Source organism: Pan paniscus, chromosome 8 (assembly GCF_029289425.2).
Source record: "Pan paniscus chromosome 8, NHGRI_mPanPan1-v2.0_pri, whole genome shotgun sequence".
NCBI classification, from domain to species: Eukaryota; Metazoa; Chordata; class Mammalia; order Primates; family Hominidae; genus Pan; species Pan paniscus.
This window is the reverse complement of record NC_073257.2, coordinates 17,509,965-17,533,300: the sequence shown is the minus strand read 5'-3', so window position 1 is coordinate 17,533,300 and position 23,336 is coordinate 17,509,965. Positions and strand designations below refer to the sequence as shown.

The 23,336-nt window shown below is 38.8% G+C and overlaps 1 protein-coding gene across 4 annotated transcripts in view; it reads right to left on the bottom strand.

The window, feature by feature from the left end:
* Positions 1-1,287: 1,287 nt before the first annotated feature.
* LOC100986729 (aldo-keto reductase family 1 member C1) overlaps positions 1,288-23,336 on the bottom strand; it is an 88,881-nt gene continuing 66,832 nt past the window's right edge. For 2 of the 4 annotated variants that reach the window (XM_063607231.1, XM_063607232.1), the window contains 10 exons: positions 18,232-18,314; positions 15,721-15,987; positions 13,172-13,339; positions 12,210-12,326; positions 10,868-10,945; positions 10,312-10,434; positions 6,954-7,063; positions 6,516-6,681; positions 3,319-3,401; positions 1,288-1,554 (listed from right to left, as the gene is read on the bottom strand). In XM_063607231.1, the coding sequence (XP_063463301.1) occupies positions 1,512-1,554; positions 3,319-3,401; positions 6,516-6,681; positions 6,954-7,063; positions 10,312-10,434; positions 10,868-10,945; positions 12,210-12,326; positions 13,172-13,339; positions 15,721-15,804 (972 nt within the window). In that variant the 5' untranslated portion in view covers positions 15,805-15,987; positions 18,232-18,314 and the 3' untranslated portion in view covers positions 1,288-1,511. Of the gene's footprint in view, positions 1,555-3,318; positions 3,402-6,515; positions 6,682-6,953; positions 7,064-10,311; positions 10,435-10,867; positions 10,946-12,209; positions 12,327-13,171; positions 13,340-15,720; positions 15,988-16,505; positions 16,577-18,231; positions 18,315-20,433; positions 22,697-23,336 lie in introns of those variants that run through there. The other 2 variants (XM_034929869.3, XM_063607230.1) reach the window with 2 other exon arrangements.

The window sequence follows — 23,336 nt, the reverse complement described above, 5'->3', positions numbered from 1 at the left end:
CGGAATGATAGAAGACGAAAAATAATCCAAAAAATTGGTCTAGGGCCCTCCAAAATTTATGGCCTACTCCAATTTTATAGAATAAGTAATTTACAGAAAAAATTGTAAGCTGCGAAACTTGCTGGGATGCCTAACAGCTCTGAGACATGGCTTGAGAAGGAATCTCTGATGGGGTTAACGTGGCTACCAGAGTAAGAGTAGTGGAGAGTAAATGTGTTAGAACGTATGCCCAGGTTAAAAACCACTGTCCTTCTCATAATGCTTTGATCATTAAGGCATGAGATTATCCCAAGTTTTCAAAAGTGTTTTCTAAAATGAAAATCATGTCTTCATGATTAGCTGATTTACTTAGGTCCCCTGAAAATTATGTATAAGAATTAAATGCGTTTGTAAGAGTTGTTCTTAAAATTTACCAAAGTTTGAAACCAGTGTGCTGTTTTACATAGCCTGTTTCCAAAAGACGTTTGAAGTCTTGGAACATTTGATTTATTAGATGTATTATTTCCCATTTTAATCTTGAGTGCCATGCATAATGGCTTTGGGATATTTTTGTTTTATATTTGTAACTATGCCATGTTTAATGTATAAAACATTTAAAAGACTGAATATCACAAATTAATAGTATATTTTTACCATCTAAGAATATTTTCTAAATATGAGCTATTCAGGGGAATGTGATTAGTCAATGATGTCTTTGATGCCCTGCCCCACCACAAACCAAGAGGGTCAACTCTGTGACTGGGCACACATCAAAGATTCAGGCCTGACTCTCAGCTGTGGGATTTGTTAAAACAATGTGGAAAGTTTTCTTTTATGAACAAGATATACTGATCAAAAAAAGGGTGTTGATATGTTTTTCCAAGCAGAGATGTACTCAACTCTGTCCTATTTAACCTTCCCATATCTGACTTCTAATCACTTTTCCTGGTGGGTGCCCTCCCATTTCCCTAACCCCCCCTCACCGGGATGCCTCCTCCCAAGGCTCCAGAAACTCTGACCCTCGCACCACTGGAGGGAGCCCATGAATTGCTGGTCAATATCGCTCACCCTCTAGACTCCATCCTGTGTGTGCTTCTTCCTACAAGAGCTAGAGAGGCACTGACTGATAAATACCTGTCACCTGCCCCTTTCCCAGAGGGTGAAACTCCACCCACTCCCACTGCAGAAATGAATCTTAAATGGTTGTTATCATCTTCCAACACTGGCCCTAAACGTATAGGCAAATCACAATTTAGGGGCACTAGTGTGTCAGAAGGAAAGAAAACATAGAAGTTATGGAGACCAAAGTAGGTGAAGAATCTTTAGGAGAGAGCATTTAATTTTTTCAAAATGAAAAAACAAAATTATTGTCTTTCCTTTCTGGCCAATGGGCTTTGCTGTAGCTTGCTGAAGTCACCAAGCAGGAGAGATTTAACCAGAGGCGATGTGTCCAGTCACCAGCATAGAGCCATCCTCTGTGTCACCATCCACACGCAGGGCCTTCTGGTAGACCTCATGCAATGCCCTCCATGTTAATATTCATCAGAAAATGGATAATTAGGGGGGCCAGCAAAACTGGAAAGAGAAAAAAAAATGCACACTCTGAATGGCAATGACTCCGTTACTAGCGGGTAGTGCAGTGATTTCTAGGAAGCTGCCGCTAGTGTAGATGTTAAGAAGTTCCTTTTCTGACTGCTCTAGAATCTGTGTTTCTTTGTTTAATGAATGTGACTTTATCATATCTGTATTTTCAAAATAAAGAATCATTTAATTCTATTCCCCTGCCTGGAACTTAACACATAAATCACACAAACTGAAATGTTCAAACATATTTCTCTACATCTGTCAACAGAGCAAAGAGATATCCTGACCTTTTCTATTTCAAATTCTCAGTAAAAATGGAACTCATACTGCCTTACATTAAGAGGAATAAGCAAGACATATGCTCATCACTAATAAACAATTTTGAGTGTGATGATTATACTGGTAGCAATTATACTTAATTACTTTACATATTACTACCTGCCTATCATATGCAACACAGTTGGTTAGATTCAGAAATGTAAATTGTTGTTTTTGATATAGGGTCCAATATCCAAAGAGCTACAATGTATAAACCATTTTATAGGTAGAAATAACACAAAATGTAAAGACATAGATAAATGACTGCTCACATGTACAATTACAACTTATTAATTAGGGAATTGAGCCTATCCTTTGTGATTACACCAAGAGCAAACACTTGGAAGCTTGCAAGTGGTTTACTCCAGACCATATTTGAGTTCTACAAAATAACACTAGTGATTGATTTCATGATCCCCAAAAACATTAATTGGTTTTAAAACTTTCTAATGCTTGCCACTTTTCCTTTTCTTTTTATCATCTCCGTTTTCATTTTGTATTTTCCTCTAAATGAATAAAATACTACTAATAACATCCACCAAATTTTGGGTACTTATGATGTACCATTGTGCTTGTTTTTTTCACACATTATCTCATCATCTCTATTACTTGTTAAAATCTCCACTGCCATCAGTTACATAACTTCTTTTTCCCTCATTATATGAATGACCTTCTATGAATCCTAGAACCTTAGAATATAGAGGAATAGTAAACGTCTGTTACTGGTTATAAATTATCTCCAATAATGGTGCTTTTGCATCTACACTCTTCATTTGATTTTAACACTTCCTCATTCTCTACACTGAGATCTCCATATTGCAGAACACCAAGGCCAAGCGCTCCTATTCGCTCCACTAAGACAGACTTTCTGGAGGCAAATGCAGTGTTTGGCTCATGGGCAAACATGCAAAGAAAGGCACAAAAAAGGTTTGAAATGATGAGAAATGCTAAATTGACAGGATCCAGCAAGCAATTCCATGTGAAGGAGGTGGGAATTGAACCTGGCCCACAAGATTGACGGAACTGCCTTTGATCTGGTAAGACATTGAGCAGGTTGGGAAGAACAAGATATAAGCACAGATTTGGAAACATCTAATGCGACCACATGGGCAATATCCACAGTGTGTACACTAGACAGTAGTACAAACGGCAGGCCTACATGGAAGGTGCAGATTCAGCAATGATCTTGGCTGCTCTGGAAAGTTCCTTGGAGTCACGAGAGCAGAGGCACAGGTTGACCCATGCTGACCCCGGGCCACTCTCCCTGCCAGAGAACAGAGCTCTGGAGTGAATCCAGGAGGAGATTTCCAGAAAGCTCCTGTCTCACCTCTGTCTCACATTGGCCTCTGTGCCCCTGGTGTGGAGGTCACTCTCAACACCCATCTTACATTCCTCCTCTGAAAATAAATTAGGACATCCATCTCCAAAATCACTTACATATCAAGGGTCAAATATCGCACATTTCTGTTTAGGCCATCTATGGCTTTCATGTCCTCTGAAGTCAACTGGAATTCAAACACCTATCAAAGTAATAGAAAACTTTAATTATTTTTAGATTACATCATTGCCAATTGGGAACAACCAAGTTCATCAGACAGTAGGGTGCAGAGACAATACTTAAAAGATTCATACATTTCCAAAATTTATGAAAGACCTCTCTAAACACCCAAGTGGTCAATGAAAACCAGTCAAAAATAAGCAGAAATCCATTCCCAGATAAAATATTTGAAACTGCACAACACTGCAGATGAAGAGAGTATCTCAGAGGAAGCTGAAGAAGAAACAGAGCTTACTCTGTGCCCACATGATAGGGTCATGTACCTAGAAGACCCACAAGAATCTAGAGGCAAATTTTGTAATGTCTAGCATCATTTAGTAGGTTTGATGAATAACATTGAATATCTATCTCTCCAATGAACAGGTATAATAGGAAAAATTAGTTTTCAACATAACTCAAGCCAATAATTGTCTAAATACTAACGATTTCACATTCAAAAGGTGTGGGTACTCACTATGTAAATTTGGGAGACTCTAAATATCAAAAAGATGTCACTCTTTCTAATACATTAAATCAAATAAGTGTATAAATCCATAGGGAAACTGAAGGAGTAATACAGAAAATGAGAGAAAGAGAGTAAAAAATGACAGCAATGTAACACTTGATGAATGTAGGTAAGATTTGTTGAATTATTCTTTTAATATGTCTATATATTAGAAAATCCACAAAACAAAAATGAAAAGTTATCAAAAACTGTTAAAATCATCAGTAACAGAGAAAGTTATGAAATTAATTATATATTTATTAAAAGACTATTAATAAGTGGGAAATTCATATTATGATCATGGATTGGAAATCTCAATATTGTCAAACATTTAGTTCTCTCCACATTGATCTGGAGGCTTATTACAATGTCAACAAGAGACTAAACATTTATTTGCTTGTGGAAGTTAATAAGATGATTCAAAATTTTAAATAACACATTAGTCAAGAATAGCTAAGATATTATTAAATAAATGAAGAAGTTAGAAAAATATTTGTACCATACTGGAAGTGAAATTTACTGTTTAACATCATAGTACAGAAAAGTAAATAAGTTAACTGAAGATGGAAGAGAGGCCAGATAATTGCTCATGGACATTTCATATATGTTACAGGTAAAAAAATCAAGTTATGTGAGCAAATATGAACTTTTCAATAAATGTTGGTGGGAAATTTTGCTAAAAATTCAAAAATTAGATATGCATATTTGGATCCTTATTTCATACAGTATTTAAAAAGTCAATCCCATTAGAATTAACCAAATTTATAAGGAAAGAATATTAACAATTTTGTAAGATAACACAGTAAAATATTGTGATATTTCCAATATAGGATAAGACACAACACTCACCAACCACAAGAAAGAGGCATGAAATATTAGTCTACATGAAGGATAGAAACTTTTGTTTGTGAAAACATAACCACAGAGAATATGACAACACAGGTAAAATTTGGGAGATGTTATTTCAAGAATACATTCAAGTCTCTAAAGAATTAATATCCACAATAAATACATATCTATGTATGGTTTCTAGTTAATCTAACATATATATTATATAACACATATGTCATATATCTCATATATCTATATATACTAGATGAATTAGAGAACATACACATATGTATAAATACTGATAATTTCCACAGTTATTTCATAATATTTCATTTTAGTTTTGTGGGTTTTCTAATGTCTAAAAATATTTTTAAAATAATATAGTAAATGCCATTACCTAGATTCATCAATTGTTTCATTGTCATTTTTTACTTTCTTTCTCATTCTCTGTATCATTATTTCAGAGTATCCTATGGATTTCTACACTGATTTTACTTAACGTTTTAGCAAATAGTGACATATATACATATACATGATATATGTCATATATATGACATAGGTTTTATAATATATATCATATATGATGTATATTTCATGTATCTGTATATAACTAATTAGAAAACATACGTATGCATGTATTCTGGATATTAATTCTTTAGAGACTTGGATGTATTCTTAAGAATATATGAAATAGTATATCAATTTATATATGTTCATATGCATACATATAACTATTAATATGTTATTTCACACATATCATATAAGTGATAGATTAATTAGGAACATGCCCTCTAACAATCACATGTCCCTGTATCCACTTGCTTGGTTATATGAATTTCCAGCTCCTTCCAACAAGAGGTGGTGTGTGTTTCCCCACCCCTTGAGTCTGACCTGTCCTGTAACTTGCATTAGGTGATAGAATTTCCCAGAAGCAATGGTTGGCAGCTCTGAGCCTAGACCTGAAAAGGCTTTGCACATGTCCATTCACTATGCTGGGGTCATGCCCTGTGCTGAGGTGAACCCTGGGCTGGATGGCTGGAGGATAAAGAACTGCATGGGAGAGGGGGGGCACTCACACAGATGCCCCAGGGACATCCTGAAGCAGAGCTGCCACACTGCCTGAACACACATGAGAGTCCGGCCACGAACAGAAGGAATGGACTGAGTTTAGGCTGAGCCCAGGCTAATTTTCTAACCATGGAACCTTGAGCTCAATAAATGCTTTTGCATTAAGCCTCTATGTTAAGTGGGTTTGCCTTATATCCTAAGGTATTGGTATAAATATGGTCTCCTACACATAAAAATAAAGACACACGACCAGCTTGCAAAAAAAAAAAAAAAAAAGGCAAAGTTAAACAAGCACTTCGCAAAGATAAAATTCTAAGAGAATAAATATAGGGAATTTATACTACATAAACATACAAGAAGAAAAATCCGCCACGAGTTGGAGACTAAAGAACATCTAATCAATGCTTCATTATAGAAAATAAAGAAAAGCACATGTCCCCAGCAGAGGGATATGGATATCACTGACTTAACGCTAACCCAAATCTGTAGTTTTGATCGCATCTTATTTCTCTCCACCTCTGTTGCCTCTCCTGTGCTAGAGTAGAAGAAATCCTTCTGATGTACACAAAGAGTTCATGCATAGGAAATACAGGGAAATGGAGCTGGCCAAAGGCTGTCCTGAGAGCCTTACAAGAAGCACATGTGTGAAGGACACTGTGCAGGAGACCTGAGGCCCACAGCCCCGCTCCTCACCTGCATGTTCTGTCTGATCCGCTGCTCATTGTAGCTCTTGGCCAGGACCACAACCCCACGCTGCAGCTGGTAGCGCAGGGCAATCAGGGCTGGGGTTCGCTTGTGCTTTTTTGCCAAGGCACAAAGGACTGGGTCCTCCAAGAGAACCGGGGAGTTCGGGTCCACCCTGGAAGGAAAGTCAGAAATGCTGAAGCCCTGAGGCTGGGGATAGTTTGTTAGGTGGCTCCCTAAACAGACTAAGGCATCCACTCTGCACCAGAGCTTCTCAAGTGAGGCCCCTGAACAGCAGCCTCAACATCACCTGGGATCTTGTCAGAAATGCAAATTCTTCCCTCACCCCAAGTCAGCTGTGAGTGAACTCCAGGAAATAGCATGATCTGATTAAATTTTTTTTTATCAAACCGGTGTTTTAGGTACACTTCCTGTATCTCTTATTACCATTTTTCTTCTCGATGGGATCCCAGAGCACTATAGGCAACCAGAACAATGTCTTTTGACTTGCAGAAATCCAGCAGTTTTCTCTGGTTGAAGTAAGGATGACATTCCACCTGCAGATGAGCAAGATGGAAAAGCATCAGATAATCCAAAAGTTACATTAATGTTAAAATCACCAAAGTAAAAGAAGCTGAATAATGTAGAGCATTAAATTTGCACTGAGAATATTATTGTCAAGAAATGATCTTTTTCATAAAAATAAATTTTATGCCCCTCTCTCCTAAGAAAATAGAAATGCTATTTCTGAGCACAAGCAACTCTATGAACCCTATCCTGTTTTCTCAATAACTCTGACCACTAGAAGGAGACACGGCCAATTTCAGAGCTGGGATGAGGTAAGATTCTTTGAGCCTTGGGCATCAAATCATGCCAGAAATCAAGAATTTGGTCAAAGACTCATGAGGGCAGGTCTGAAAGACAAAAGAACTAGTTTCCTAATTAATAACCAAAATGCATACATATATATGTATGTTTTCTAATTCATCTAACATATTATATATATCATATATGCCATCTATGAGATACATATATATCCATATATAATGGATGAACTAGAAAACATACATATACATATAAATACTGATATTTTAATAGTCTTTCATTACTTTTCCTTTTTGTATGATGGATTTGTATCGTGACATCTCAAATGTCACCAGTGGGTTTCCTATGAAACAAGTGCTTTTGTCTCTTAGACCTACCTTCAGGAGTCTTTGACCAAATTCTTCTTTCATATATACATATATATATGTATGTATGTATATAGCTACTGAGTAGATATGAGCATTAAAAAATAAGTAAAATGAATTAAAAATCATAGGACAAAAATCCATGAGTCTATAGTGATTAGTGAGAGAATAAGAAAAAGAACAAAAATATTTGTCTACTCTGATGGTAGTTATTATAGTAATTACATTTTCCATACATTGCTAATTGAAGGAAGATGTTAACTTTTACCCTGACTTACAGAAATAATAGTTTATTATTTTTCTTGGTGAGAAATTACTTTTAGTAAAATTTCAGGTAAGAATAGTTTAAAAAGTGGTTTAAATGGAAAATTTTATGTAAAAAACCCAAGGAAATAACAAATTAGAAAACAGAAATACAATACAAAAAAGTTCAAATCACTGATGTATACTCAATCATATGTGAAAATTTGTCATGGGAATATGACTTCTTCTGTTCAGAATTATCCCCCAGCAGATTACTAGTAATTGTTAAAGAGAAAACATGAGTTAAAAACAACAGATCTGACCACTGTTAGCTTAACCAAGTTTTTTTTTTTTTTAATTATACTTTAAGTTCTAGGGTACATGTGCACATTGTGCAGGTTAGTTACATATGTATACATGTGCCATGCTGGTGCGCTGCACCCACTAACTCGTCATCTAGCATTAGGTATATCTCCCAATGCTATCCCTCCCCCCTCCCCCCACCCCACAACAGTCCCCAGAGTGTGATATTCCCCTTCCTGTGTCCATGTGACTTCATTGTTCAATTCCCACCTATGAGTGAGAATATGCGGTGTTTGGTTTTTTGTTCTTGCAATAGTTTACTGACAATGATGATTTCCAATTTCATCCATGTCCCTACAAAGGACATGAACTCATCATTTTTTATGGCTGCATAGTATTCCATGGTGTATATGTGCCACATTTTCTTAATCCAGTCTATCATTGTTGGAGCTTAACCAAGTTTTTAAAACTACCTTCACCACTAGTGGGGCATTCTGTGATTGTATGCAGTCTAGTGTGGTGCAATTTGAAAAACACAGCATGATAAAAATATTTTCTTGCCCCAAAGGTTTAAGTCAATGTAATAAAACACTCTCATCTAACTTCTAATTTACAGAAACCTTCAACAACTGGGAAAAACAAGTTAACTGATATCAAAATACAACAATATAAAAACAATTGAATTCTGGTTAAAAAAAGAAGAGCTACAAAAGATATTTTGATTAAGCAAGGAAAAATTCAAATATGGACTGGATACCAAATGACATGAGGGCACTATAGATGATGTTCTTAGATACAGTAATGACACTGGAACTGGGAGAACATCTTCATTCCTGTGACATGCTTTGAGAGGTCTCTAGGGGTCAGTTGTCATCTTTACAATTTAGCTTGAAGAGGTTCTAGAAACATTATATGTATTTATGCAGATATACTCCATATAACATTGCAAAATGTTAGTAATTTTGAGTATAAATGGTAACATGGGTCTCCAGTATTATTTTTATCAAATTTTTGGAAAGTGTGAAAATGGTCATATTAAAAAATTGGGGAACTACTAGTATTAAAACCACATTAATTTCTCAATGCTTTTATTAAATTATCACAGCACCGTATCATTATACCAAATTCACTAATTTTATACATATGTATTTCCACTGTAGATCTTTACTGATTGACTCTAAGTTTTAAAACATAAAATAAAACAAAAAAATGTAAATTACTGGGAAAGGTATAGTAACTTTAATGCTGAAATGTGTGTAACATTTGGGGACAGTCAATTTGATCAAGGAGGCCTGGAATCACCAGTCAGGACTCAAGGAAAAGATGGAATTATCTCTAGGCTATGAAAGAAACACATAGAGAATAGATGTGTTTAAGCAGCTGATTGCATGACAGACTCCAAAGAAGAGCAGCCGACTAGGAGCGGGGGCAGTCATAGGTCAGCTCCATGTTCTGCTGAACCTTCCTCAGTGTGGATTTCATCCGCTGTGAACAGATATCTCCATAAACAGGTCATTTTCTCTTTCTACCATGGATGACCTTCATTGTCTGCAGATAATTTTTAGTGTATCTATGCCCTTGGTCAAGAAGTGTGAAAGCAGAGATATCAAGAGGCACTGAGACATCCGAAGCCCATGTGAATCCCTAGTATTTCTCTTCTCTTGCTCTCACTCTCTCCTTATGTACTGCTCATTCCATCTCTTCATGGCTTCATATCTATGCACAGTTCCCTCCAAATCACCTTCACCCATCCACTCTCTGGTCATCTTTCATAGCTTAGGGGTAAGTCCACCTTTCCCTGAGTCTAATTGACAATCCTTGGCCTCCTTGATTGAATTGACCTCCCATAAATATAACACACAATTCAGCATCAAAGTTACAACACCTTTTCTAAGACTTTTCTAAGCCGGGTACAAGTAAGATCCCTCTATGCCCTTCGAGACAGAGGCTTTGCTCTCTAGAATCTTCTCTTTTACAAAGATCAGTGGGACTAAATGAATGGATACGTGGCAATAGCACAGAAAGAGGGGCATGAAGAACAGAAAGGAGAGGAGGCTGAGGGCGCTCACTTGGTTGCAGACAGGCTTGTACTTGAGCCCTGGCTTGTTGAGGATCATCTCCAGCTGCCTGCGGTTGAAGTTGGACACCCCGATGGACTTGGCCAATCCTGCATCTTTACACTTCTCCATGGCCTGGGAAAAAGGAATTGTGAGGTGTGGAAGATCAAGATAAATGTGACACAGAACTGTGAAAGCAACAACTGTCTAGATATGACAATAAAACTAGCTAGCCGTGGTTCTTAAAAGGGAGAAAATAAAACAGAAAATTGGGGAAGAAGATAGTGATTGCAAGACTAAGTATTTCTGTTTCCTCCTGGGGAAACTGGAGAGATTAGTGAAAAGGCAAGGAAATAAATCCCAGTCCTCCTTACCCCCAGTTCTTCTCCTGCACTTCTCTCTTTTGTATGCCTGTCATTTCTTTTTCCTCACTGCTCACAAAAACTACCTTTGTAAAGCTCCTAAGTTTTTGATCCAATGGTGCATTTTCCATTCTTGTACTTGGAATATAGGAAACAGATGTCTGCTATCTCATCTTTCTTATCTGTGGTCTCCTCCAGGCACTCACCTCCCACGTGGCACAGAGATCCACTGTGTCAAACAGCACTTTTCCAACTTCATCTTTTGGGATCAGCTCCTCACCTGGCTGAAGTAGAAGGAATCAGTTTAGTGATGTGGCAAATCAATTTCTCCACACATAGCCATACTCTGAGGAACATTTAAGGATACTAATCCACCATGAGGTAGGTGATGCCATGCTCCAAAAAGTGATATGTACAAAGTGTGCTACATATGAAGGTATAAGGAATGTTTTCAGAAGACAGGCTTCCTCTAATGTCTTACAACTATTATATGTATAAATAAATACCTCTTTCTGGTTCCTAATGGAGTGTCATCATTGAGTTACATTACATTCTTCTGCTGCTATAATTTTCTCTGTGGCAATAGCTCTCTTCAACTGCAAAATACCTTGATATCCAGGAAAAAAGGATTGTACTTTTGACCCAGAGGCCGCTATCAGAGTTGTTTATCTCCCTGAACATGTGATGTTCCATGAACAGAACCATGAAGCAATCATGGTCAATGGAGGTGTTTTCCAGGCTAGTCTGGAAGTTGGGAGATGCACAGGAGCTCACGGTAATGAACATGGGCCTGAAAGTGCTCTAAAGCCATAAATGCCACCAATGAAAAAGGTTGGAACAAATATTTAAAAAGCCTTTTGTAATAAAGCAGAGATAATGGTGGAGAAAGGATATATTTTTAGAGTTTTTATCCAATTCTTAATGTAGCCCTGGCTTTGATTTCCCATTATCATATCTAATATACCCTTTTGCATTAACTAGCCTGACTAGTTTTCAGTACCTTAAGACAAAAGTTATGAATGACACAAGAATTCATGGCTAAGCAAAAATAAAAACTCCAGTGTGAAAAGAGAGGAAGCAGAAGCAACAAGGTTTCCCATGAAGGTCTGTAGTTTAAGACACTCCCGGACTGAGTTCTTGCCCCTTGAAAAGAGGCAAGAAGATGGAAACTCATTGTGCACCCTATGTGCAGCAGGTTTTCTGGACACCACAGCTTCATGAAACTCTGTGTCTGTGGACATCCCAAGGGGTGAAATCAGGAGTCATAACTAAGACCTTGTGCCTTCAAGGAGATGATTGTCATTTCCTCAAGTTTTTGAGGCAGAGGCTTTGAGGGTTCTGCACTCTCTTTTCTTATAGACATGCAATCACGGAAGTATGGATTCAAAATGTATCCCATAGAAAGGAATTAGGAGTTAGGTTTAGGGCTCTTCTTCCATGTTAAAATCCCTATGTCCTCCTAAGAAAAAGCTTAGTTCAAATCTCCATGAAAACAATATTTATGCTGAGAACAAAAGTGAAATTAATTTGATCACACAAGCTGCCTACCTTTACAGACACTGGAAAATGAATAAGATAGAGGTCAACATAGTCCAATTGAAGATTTTTCAGTGACCTTTCCAAGGCTGGTCGGACCAACTCTGGTCGATGGGAATTGCACCAAAGCTGCAGAGGTTAGAGAAAGGAAGTTGTGTAATGAAAACTTGAGCCAATTTTACTAGTTTGCTCCACCTAATATTTAGACATTTTCTACTACTTCAAAACTAATGACCACAGGCAAAATTATTCTCTCTCTTCTTGTGATGCCTTTTGTTCTGCCATATCCTGATGAACTTTATAATATGTTGGATATATAGTTAGTACATATATTGAATGAAAGAGTGAAATTACTCAAAAGGTAAAAGTTGTTATCAAATCATAAGCATACCCATTATCTGAATTATCTTTGGTAAGTTTTACAACTCATGTTAGTAGTGTAATTATTTCATCTATTTAGCCCAATGGGCAAGACTAAGTATCTTTGTGGTTTAGAAACTGAGGAAGCAAACACAGTTTTTAATATGTCAACTTGGGCTGGACACAATTTGAGATAATGTAGGCGTTATTCTTTAATACTCACAGAGCTTGCTTATATTGCTTTCTCTCTCTATGATCAACATAATAATGGAAACTGAGAATCATAACAAGTGTAAGCAACTCACCCAGGAGGTAAGAAATAATATAATATGATTAGGATTTTTTCTGATTCTATAGTCTATGTTAAACCATATTGATCTGTGCTGAGCTCAAAAAGTAAAGGCACTTTGAAGGCATGAATTGGAACACTGCAAAGATGAGAAAGTCTTCTTCACTTCCTGCCTTTGATATTAGTTTTAATACATGAGTAAGTGTGAATAAATCGTAATAAATAAGCACAATTCACCCTCTACTATGGATCCAGTCATAGAACTGCCACCTCCACACAATCACAATAAATACATGTGCACACAAGCTCATCATAGGCACAGTACCTTTGAAGTGTAGAATATGTCTTCTCTCTTCACACTGCCATCTGCAATCTTGCTTCGGATGGCCAGTCCAACCTGCTCCTCATTATTGTATAAATGAGCAGAATCAATATGGCGGAAGCCAGCTTCAATTGCCAATTTGGTGGCCTCTAAAGCTTTACTTTTAGGAACCTGGGGGAGTAACCAAAGGTAGTATTTTCTGACTAATGTGCCTGATAGTTAGTTCAGGCACAAGTAGCGACGTTCACAAAAATCAGCTTTTCCTCCTTTCTTGGATGAGTTCTGTATGTAGAATCATGAGCCCATCCCAGTCTCCCTGGGTCTTTCCCAGTTAGTAATAAAGGTTGGGCACAGCAGGAACTTCTGCAGTCCCAGAAAAATCACTGCTTGACCACCAGTTTGGAAGTGTCCCCAAAACAATTTCAGGTTCAGTCATTTTTTGGAAAAATTAACAGGATGCAACCTATACTTATAGATATAATCTTAATTATTTTTAGTATGGTAAAATTAACACAAGGAATGGCCAGGCGTGGCGGCTCACACCTGTAATCCCAGCACTTTGGGAGGCCGAGCTGGGCAGATCATGAGATCAGGAGATCAAGGCCATCCTGGTTAACAACCCCATCTCTATTAAAAATAGAAAAAATTAGCCGGCATAGTGGCAGGCGCCTGTAGTCCCAGCTACTGGGGAGGCTGAGGCAGGAGAATGACGTGAACCCAGGAGGCAGAGCTTGCAGTGAGCTGAGGTCGCACCACTGCACTCCAGCCTGGACGACAAAGCGAGACTCCGTCTCAGAAAAACAAAACAAAAAACAAACAAACAAACAAAGAAATTAACACGAGGAAATAGCCACATGGAAGGAATTATGAAGGAATGCAGTGTAAGCTTCTGTGATTCCTCTCCCACCATGTTGCACAGAATGCACTGACTTTACCCGGAATCGTATTTTGTCAATGTATGTGAACTGTTGTCTACAAGAGATGCTCTCTACATACTCCATTACTAAGATTTTGTCTGGGACTGGTTACATTGACTCACTCTGCTTCGCAGGCACAAAACTTCCAAAAGTCTCCAAAAGGAAAGCAGGTGCACAGAAACCCCGCAGTTTGCACAAGCAGTTACTTACAGCGACCATTCTTATCAGTTAGGAAATAGTGAGAAATCCACCTTATCAGATACCAGCAGGTTTATATGGGAAACAGGCCTGTCTATGGATAGCAGTCTATTATGTCAAGTCTTTTCTACACAGCCATTAGCCATTCTGTCTGCATGACAGAACTAAATAGTAGGTGTAAAAATGTATACTCTAAGGATATTGATTTGTATAAGAAATAGACTGCAAGGAGTAAGTGATTAGCAAAATGAGGTTCAGTTCCATAAATTCAAGGCAACTCTTTTAGGAAACATATGATTGCAGTGAAATTTACAATTATTGACTTATGGAACAAATTTGGATACAGATTTGAAAGTATATCTTTTAAATGACAAAAACAAAAACAAAGCAAACTGTTTTCCTATCTTGAAAGTATTTCAGAGGCTTTCTTTTTCCCATGGAATTACAAGGAACTAGATACTGGGTCTCACAGCCCTCTCGTCATACCATCCTTGATCATTTCTTTGCTGTACGAGTACTCAAAGGCTTACCAAAGCCGGAGCTTCAGTGGTATCCTCATCTTTACTTCCTCTCCATGCCAATTTATATTACAAAGTAAACCACTCCTGTCAATGGTCTTCAAAATGTCCCTTTGTAAATCCTTATATTGTATAGATCAGAAATGTGAAACTCAAATGTTATGTAACTAGTGCTTATTCACACACATTGTATTCCCAAGACAGTCTTGAGGTACAAGTTTTCTTCCAGTGTAGAAATAGCTAAGTCTAGAAAAGAAAATCTATTCCATTAATTTTCTTGTCAGAGAAACAAGAAATTTCTCTGTTACAATATTTTGATACAAATTTGACCCATATTAACAAAGACAAAGAATTTAAATTTTCCTTGTTAGGTTCTAGTATTTTTTTTTCTTAAAATGAGGATATTTTATTATTTCAGGTAATTTTCCCAGAGGTGAGAATAGTACATGGGAAATTCTCTTTAGGCCGGGTCTAGTATTAGTGTGGTGCTCAAGGCCGCCCATCAGAACAGTGATACTCTCCCAACAGATTTCATGCACCCCATCTCCACTAACTTTTGCCATAAAAATTCCTCTGAATTGTATCTTCTTGGAAGAAGTAAATATCTGTTCGACTATACAAAGAAACAGAGAAACCACTCCCATTGCAATCAATCTTCAAGAGAGGGAGCAGGCAGGCCGTGTTCTTTCTGCTGAGTTTTATAGACTCTGACAAGCTGTGAAATAAACATAAACAGAAGACAAAACAGTGCCCCAAATAAGCAGTAGATGACCCTGTGACAAGACGGCATTGCAGAACAAAGACTGACGTTTAAAGGGGAGTCATGCAGAGTAACATAGGAACACAAGCCTGACAACCTGGTCAGCTTCCACTTACTCTAGCTCCTTTGAACTCTCAACACTAATAATATTATTGTTACCTCTGGAGGCGCATAGGTGCCAAATCCCAGGACAGGCATGAAGTGACCATCATTCAGCTTCACACACTGATATTTCGAATCCATTTCTGTCACTGGCCTGGCTGGCAAATGTTTCTTTCTTCCTCCCTCACAGGCTATAAGAGCAATGAGCTGGCAACGCCCCTGAGCACACTGTCTGCTGGTTAACCAATGGCATGTGAGAGGAGGGACAGAGGCAGTCTTACACAAGCTGTGATAAAAATTGAATCCAGTTCAACCGTTTCTTACCTAAGAAAATTCATAAGTAAATTATTATGTGGTCATGATACACTCATTAATTTCTCTCTGAAGTATTTTTGCTATTCCAGATCTCTATATATGAGACATAAATTACTCAAAGAGATTTGTAGAACAAATTGTGACTTTACATAAGAATACAGAAACCTCTAGCGGCACAGCTCTTTTTTGTTTGTGCCATGATGATGTTCCTTCTGCATCTTGCAGCATTTGAAATGACTAATTTTCATTTTTCTCTCTCTCACACACACAATTTAAAGGAATGACTAATAAGCATTTCTTTAAAATATTGCCCTCAATTAAAAATTAAAGTTAATTTTTTTTTTGAGACAGAGTCTTGCTCTGTTGCCCAGGCTGGAGTGCAGTGGTGCAATCTTGGCTCACTGCAAGCTCCGCCTCCCAGGTTCATGCCATTCTCCTGCCTCAGCCTCCCGAGTAGCTGGGACTACAGGCGCCCGCCACCACGCCCGGCTAATTTTTTTGTATTTTTAGTAAAGACAGGGTCTCACCATGTTAGCCAGGATGGTCTCGATCTTCTGACCTCCCAAAGTGCTGGGATTACAGGCATGAGGACCCACGCGCGGCCTAAAGTTAAAATTTTTAAATGCATGACTTTTTTCATCAGCAAATTTATTGTTCCTTTCTTATTAGCCTTGTAAGAGAAACATCCCTTCCTGATCAAGGTGCAGTCCTGATAAAGTTGTAATCCTGATGTGGGTGTAAATAAAAAAGAAAATATGATGTGGTTTTATTGGAAGATTTCTTATTAACAGCTTTTGGACTTTGGATATAATTTGTAACATGCAAACAGTGCCTTATTGGTCTTTTCCAGCCAGTTTTATGAGTTGCTACCAAAAAGTAACAAGCCAAAACATGATAACTATTAGATATACTTTATAATATTGCTAAACATTATTCATAAAGAAAAACTGGTAACTAATGACACATAAACTGGTGAATAATCCTCGCATGGGATAATTTTTAGTTTATTCTCCCTTTGGAGGTCAGGTTAAAACATGATTGTAATTTGCATGATCCATGATTCACATCTTGGAGTAGTCACAACTTCCAGTGCCCTGATTGCTTCTATTTGCTTTTTCATAAAACAAACAGAAATTGAAAAATAGGTAAATTGTTATCATTGACATAAATGTAATATTATAAAGATATTGAAATTTTTCACAGAGTAATTTCAACAAGATGGTGGATTCTAAGATTCCCATATAACTCATGGAAACATCAGAAAACATCTAAAATTGACTGAAATAAACTTATTTATTTCTGGAGTGGCTCAGTAGAGATTCAGGGTGACTACACACATACAGATGTTATAGGCAAAAGGCCAGGGGAAGAGACATGCAATAGTCCATCTAAGCCATTGAGGAGAAACTGGGATGTGAAATTTTGTAATAGTAAGCAATTCAAAAGCCATTGGTTATTTGGGGATACATAAAAGGGCAAACACCGTCCACGTAGGTGCATGTTCAGAAACAAACTAAGAAGGACTTGAGGTTTTATGTAGGGCTGATGCCTTGACTGAGAACCTGCCACACATATAAGTTAATGACTGTCATGACATAGAACAAATCTATATACAGTAAAAAAGATGTGTATTTTTTCAAATGCCCAATTAGATAAAATAACAAGGCATACAGGCCTGGAGCAGTGGTAATCCCAGCACTTTGGGAGGCCGAGGCGGCCAGATCACGAGGTCAGGAGATGGAGACCATCCTGGTCAACATGGTGAAATCCTGTCTCTACTAAAATAAGAACAACAACAACAACAACAACAACAACAAATAGTTGGATGTGGTGGCGGACGCCTGTAGTCCCAGCTGCTCGGGAGGCTAAAGCAGGGGAATCCCTTGAACCCAGGAGGCAGAGGTTGCAGTGAGCCGAGATGGCACCACTGTACTCCAGCCTGGCGACAGAGCAGGACTCTGGCTCAAAAAAATAAAATAAAATGACAAGGCATACAAAGAAACAAGAAATCACAGTTCATTATGAGAAAGAAAATAAATTAGTAGAAATCTTTCCTGAAGAATCACAGGCATTAAAATTAGTAGAGAAGCATTTAAACAGCTGCTTAAATATGCTAAAATTGCTAATGAAAAATATGGACTAAGAACTACAGAAAATCTGAAAACAATAAGAAAATCACGATACAGTAGTAATATAGAAATTATAAAAAAGGAAAAAATTGGAGCAAAAAAAATACCTGAATGAAGAACTCACCAGAGGGTGTTTCAATAGCAAATTTGAGCAGGATGAAGATATAATCAATACACATAGGGATAGCGCATTTGAAGTTCCTGAGTCTAAGGACACGAAACAAGAATAAAGAAATGTGAACAGATCCTAAGGGACTTATGGGACAGCTTCAAGCCAACCAGTATGATAGTATTGGATTCCCAGAAGGAGAAGTGCAAACCCATGGTGGTAGAGAGATTATTTGGAGAATAAAAACATCAAAACTTTTTCAAATTGGTTAAAGACAACAATCTACAAATTCAGGCAACTTAAAGAACTGCAAATAGTATAAACTCTAAGAGACCCAGACCTATATGTGTTATCATCCAACTCTAAAAGCCAGACAAAGAGATAATCTTTAAATAGCAAGAGATTTTGGGAAGCCGAGGCAGGCAGATCACCTGAGGACAGGAGTTTGAGACCAGCCTGGCTAACATGGTGAAACCCTATTTCTACTAAAAATACAAAAAATTAGCCAGGCATGGGGGTGCACACCTGTAATTCCAGCTACTCAGGAGGCTAATCCCGGAAAATAGCTTGAACCCAGGAGGTGGAGGTTGCAGTGAGTCGAGATTGCACCATTGCACTCCAGCTTGGGCAACAAGAGCAAAACTCAATCCCCCCCCCGCCAAAAAAATATCTCACACCAGTTAGAATGGCGATCATTAAAAAGTCAAGAAACAACAGGTGCTGGAGAGGATGTGGAGAAATAGGAACACTTTTACACTGTTGGTGGGACTGTAAACTAGTTCAACCATTGTGGAAGTCAGTGTGGTGATTCCTCAGGGATCTTGAACTAGAAATACCATTTGACCGAGCCATCCCATTACTGGGTATATACCCAAAGGATTATAAATCATGCTGCTATAAAGACACATGCACACGTATGTTTATTGTGACACTATTCACAATAGCAAAGACTTGGAACCAACCTAAAAGTCCAACAACGATAGACTGGATTAAGAAAATGTGGCACATATATACCATGGAATACTATGCAGTCATAAAAAAATGATGAGTTCACGTCGTTTGTAGGGACATGGATGAAACTGGAAACCATCATTTTCAGCAAACTATCGCAAGGACAAAAAAAACCAAACACCACATGTTCTCACTCATAGTGGGAATTGAACAATGAGAACACATGGACACAGGAAGGGGAACATCACACACCGGGGACTGTTGTGGGGTGGGGGGAGGGGGGAGGGATAGCATTAGGAGATATACCTAATGCTAAATGATGAGTTAATGGGTGCAGCACACCAACATGGCACATGTATACATATGTAACAAACCTGCACATTGTGCACATGTACCCTAAAACTTAAAGTATAATAATAAAATTAAAAATAAATAAATAAATAAATAAACAACAAAACAAAACAAAACAAAAAGTAGGAAGAGAAACATGAATCATGGGGTACAAGGGATCCTGAACAAGGTGATCCACAGATTTCTTACGGGAGTCTTTGGAGGATATAGTAAGTGATACATTTAATGTGATCAATTAAAAAAAATTACAGCCAATAACTCCATATCTGGCAAAAAAAATTCTTTTTTTTTTTTTTTTTTGTGACAGGGTTTTGCTCTGTCACTAGACTGGAGTGCAGTGGTGCGATCTCAGCTCATTGCAACCTCTGCCTCCCAGGTTCAAGCAATTCTCCTGCCTCAGCCTCCTGAGTAGCTGGGACTATAGGCGTGCACAACCATGCCCAGCTAATTTTTGTATTTTTAGTAGAGACAGGGTTTCACTATGGTAGCCAGGATGGTCTCTATTTCTTGACCTTGTGATCCGCCCACCTTGGCCTCCCAATGTGCTGGGATTACAGGCATTAGCCACTGCACCCAGCCAAATTATTTCTTAAAAATTAGAAAGTTAGTAAGACTATGTGATGTAAAAGCTGCAGGAGTTCATTGCCATTAGAACTGCTCTACAAGAAATGCTTAAGAGAGTCATTCACTTTGAAATGAAAGAAGTTTAGACAGCCACGTGAAGTCATATAGAGGTATAAAGACCTCTCGTAAAGGTAGGTGTATGAAAAACGTGGAAACATGTATTTGTGAAATTTGTTTTTTACTCTCATTTTCTTCAAGATTTACATTACAATAAGAATACCTTTCTGTTAACATGTACACCATGTATAAAGTTGCAATTAGTGACATCAATAATGTGAAGCGGAAAGGTACCTGTGGAAAAGAAGTTTTTGTACGGAATTGAAGTTAAATTCACATTGATTTCAAAGTGGATGGGATAACTATAGGATGCAGTATGTCATTCCAATGGTAACTACAGAGAAAATAATTACAGATTATGAACAAGAGAAATTGAAACAGGAATCCAAATTTTAGCAAAGAATCATAGAAACCCCAAAATATTGTTAGTTGAGGACATAAAGGAGAAAAAGCTGAAGACATAAATTTCAGGTCTTTCTTACATACAAAATCCAATCCGTTTACCTCAAGAGTCTCTAAAGCCTTATCAGGTTTAGAATCAACTTAAATGTCTAAAATGCAAAGATTTATCTGAGATCCAAGAAAAATTTCTACCAGCTATGAGCCTGTGAAATCAAAAACCAAGTTATTTCCATCCAAATTACAATGGTTTTATAGGCAGTGGTTGAACAATCTCATTTCAAAAGGGAAATGTCAGCTTAAAGAGAAGAGGAAGAGGCTTCATGCAAGTCATAAAGCCGACAGGGCAGAAATTAAATCTTAAAGCTGCAAAATCATCTTCCTTGACTCTATATTCTTCATTCTGGGCACACTGGTGACAGGGGTAGGCTTCTGGGGGCTTTGGGAAGCACTGTACCTGTGGCTTTGCAGGGTGCAGCCCACATGGCTGCTCTCACAGTTTGGACTTTAATGCCCATGGCTTTTCCAGGCTGAAGTTGCTAGCGCCTGGTAGATTTATAATTCTGGAATTTTGAGGGGTGAGGCCTTTCTCCCACAGCTTTGCTACACAGTGCACCCATGGGGACCCTCTGCAGAGCTCCAACCACATATTAGTGCTCAACATTGCCTAAATAAAAGCTTGATGTTGGGGATCCGGCCCCGGAACAGGATTCTCTCTGGGCATCCAGGATTCCTGACACATTGTCTGAAATCTAGGTGGCAGGTGCCAAGCCTCAACCACTCTTGTGCCCCAGAGGACTCAGGCCCAAAGCTCCCCTCCTCTGCTTGTCACTCTCTACTCATCATTTCCTCCAGCGACCAAGTGTGTGTCATGCACCTTGCCAAGGCTCAAGGGGTACCTTGTACACAGGGGCTTCTGCCTGACTAGTGTGGGTCGTGGAGTCGCTAAGAACTAAAACTTTCCACAGCTTGTTTACAATGTGGTGGAAAGAAACTGATCTCAGAGGACCACAGGAATTCTCAGTCCTATAGGTGAGGGAGAGGGAGAGGAACATGAGGAAAGGGAGATGGGAAGAGGGAGGAAAGCAGATGGAAGATGATCAGGGAGGACAGAAGTGGGATGTCCTTGAGTCATACATAAAGAACACTCATGTGCCTCAAGTAAATAACTGATCCTAATTTCTTCTCACTATTTTTTCTGAACAAGTGTTACAGTTTGCAAAGAACTCCGAATATTTTGTCAACAAATATATATTGATATGATACTTTAAACAAAATGATGTTTGCCAGCACTGTTTGTCCTGAGATTTCCTGTTTGGTTGACTCAATTCTCTGGGGTGAAGAGGTTCTACGTGAAGAAGAAGGGGTACACTTGAGCCTCACAGAGGTTTGTGGGTGAAGTCATGTCTGTGAGAGGCTGTGGAAGCTCACAGTTAGCCTGCATTGCTGTGGAAAATGGTGGGATGCCAAAAGCCGTGCAGGAGGAAAAAGGAAGAGCTGGGAGGCTGTGGAGGAGGCTGAGGTGCTGCTGATGCCAATGGAGAAAATTTTGGGGAAAAGACAGAGATGCCTAAAGCAATATGTAGGAAGTTTTAATTATGACATTAGTTGAAATTTCACAACCCATGAAATTTAAAGTAAATTCCACCTTGCTCAGTTTTTTCAGAGTGAACTCTGTTTGAAGAAACAACTGTGTCACCAGTGTTGACTCTGGATGAGTGACAATTCCACCGAGCACTTTTTGAGACGTCTGCCTTGTCTGCACTGTTTGTTATTTTACTATTGCTCAATACTATTGTTCACCCCTCAAGCTCCTGGGGTTGATGCAGTCAGGGTTACTCAGCAGCTTGCACACCTTGCGACCACTCCTGGATAGGTCAACAAGCAGGGGAGGTTGTAAAGATAAAATTATTAATTTTATAGTTGTTTTGGTTAGCATAAAACTAGGTGAGAAAAGCCTATTTCTGAATGGTTTAAACTCCATGTGATATGGACAGGAGACAGGGAAATACTGGGTAGAAGAGGGTGGTTTCCCAGCAAAGGCCCCACCTTCAAGCCTGGATAGCCGTGCCCCTAAATGAGAACAGGCATTTCTGTTTTCACGCCCCCAAAATTTGCCTTTTGGCCCACCACACCTCCATTCTGCCGCTATATAAACCCCCAAAGCCTAAGATCCAGGGCAGACCAGCAGGTGAGGAGACAAGGAGTCAACCAGATGGACAGCAGAACAATGACACACAGAAAGAGAGAAGAGGAGGGACATTGAACACTGAAAGGAATTTGGCCTAGGAGGATTGGAGAAGAGTCCGGCCACTGGGCAGCCTGACTCCAAGGAAAGATCACCTTCCTACTCATTCCCCCATTCCGGCTCCCCATCCATCTTGCTGAGAGCTGCCTCCACCACTCAATAAAATCTTGCACTCATCCTTTGAGCCCACATGTGATCTGACTCTTCTGGGATGCCTGGCAAGAGCTTGGGATATAGAAAGCTGTCACACTGGCCCTCTGCCTTTGAGATAAGTCAGAGGGTCCATGGAGCTGCAGACTCAAGCCGTCTGCAGATGGCAAAGCTGAAAGAGCTTTACAACACTGTGGTTGCAGGCACCCACCACTAGACACTACCATGGAGCCAGAGCCCAAAGCGCTCGCCCTGGCCTGTGCACCTGACCATCTCCATGCTCCCCCTCCCTCAAGCAGTTTGAACTGGTGAGCCACACCCCTCGCAAGTCCTGCAAGGG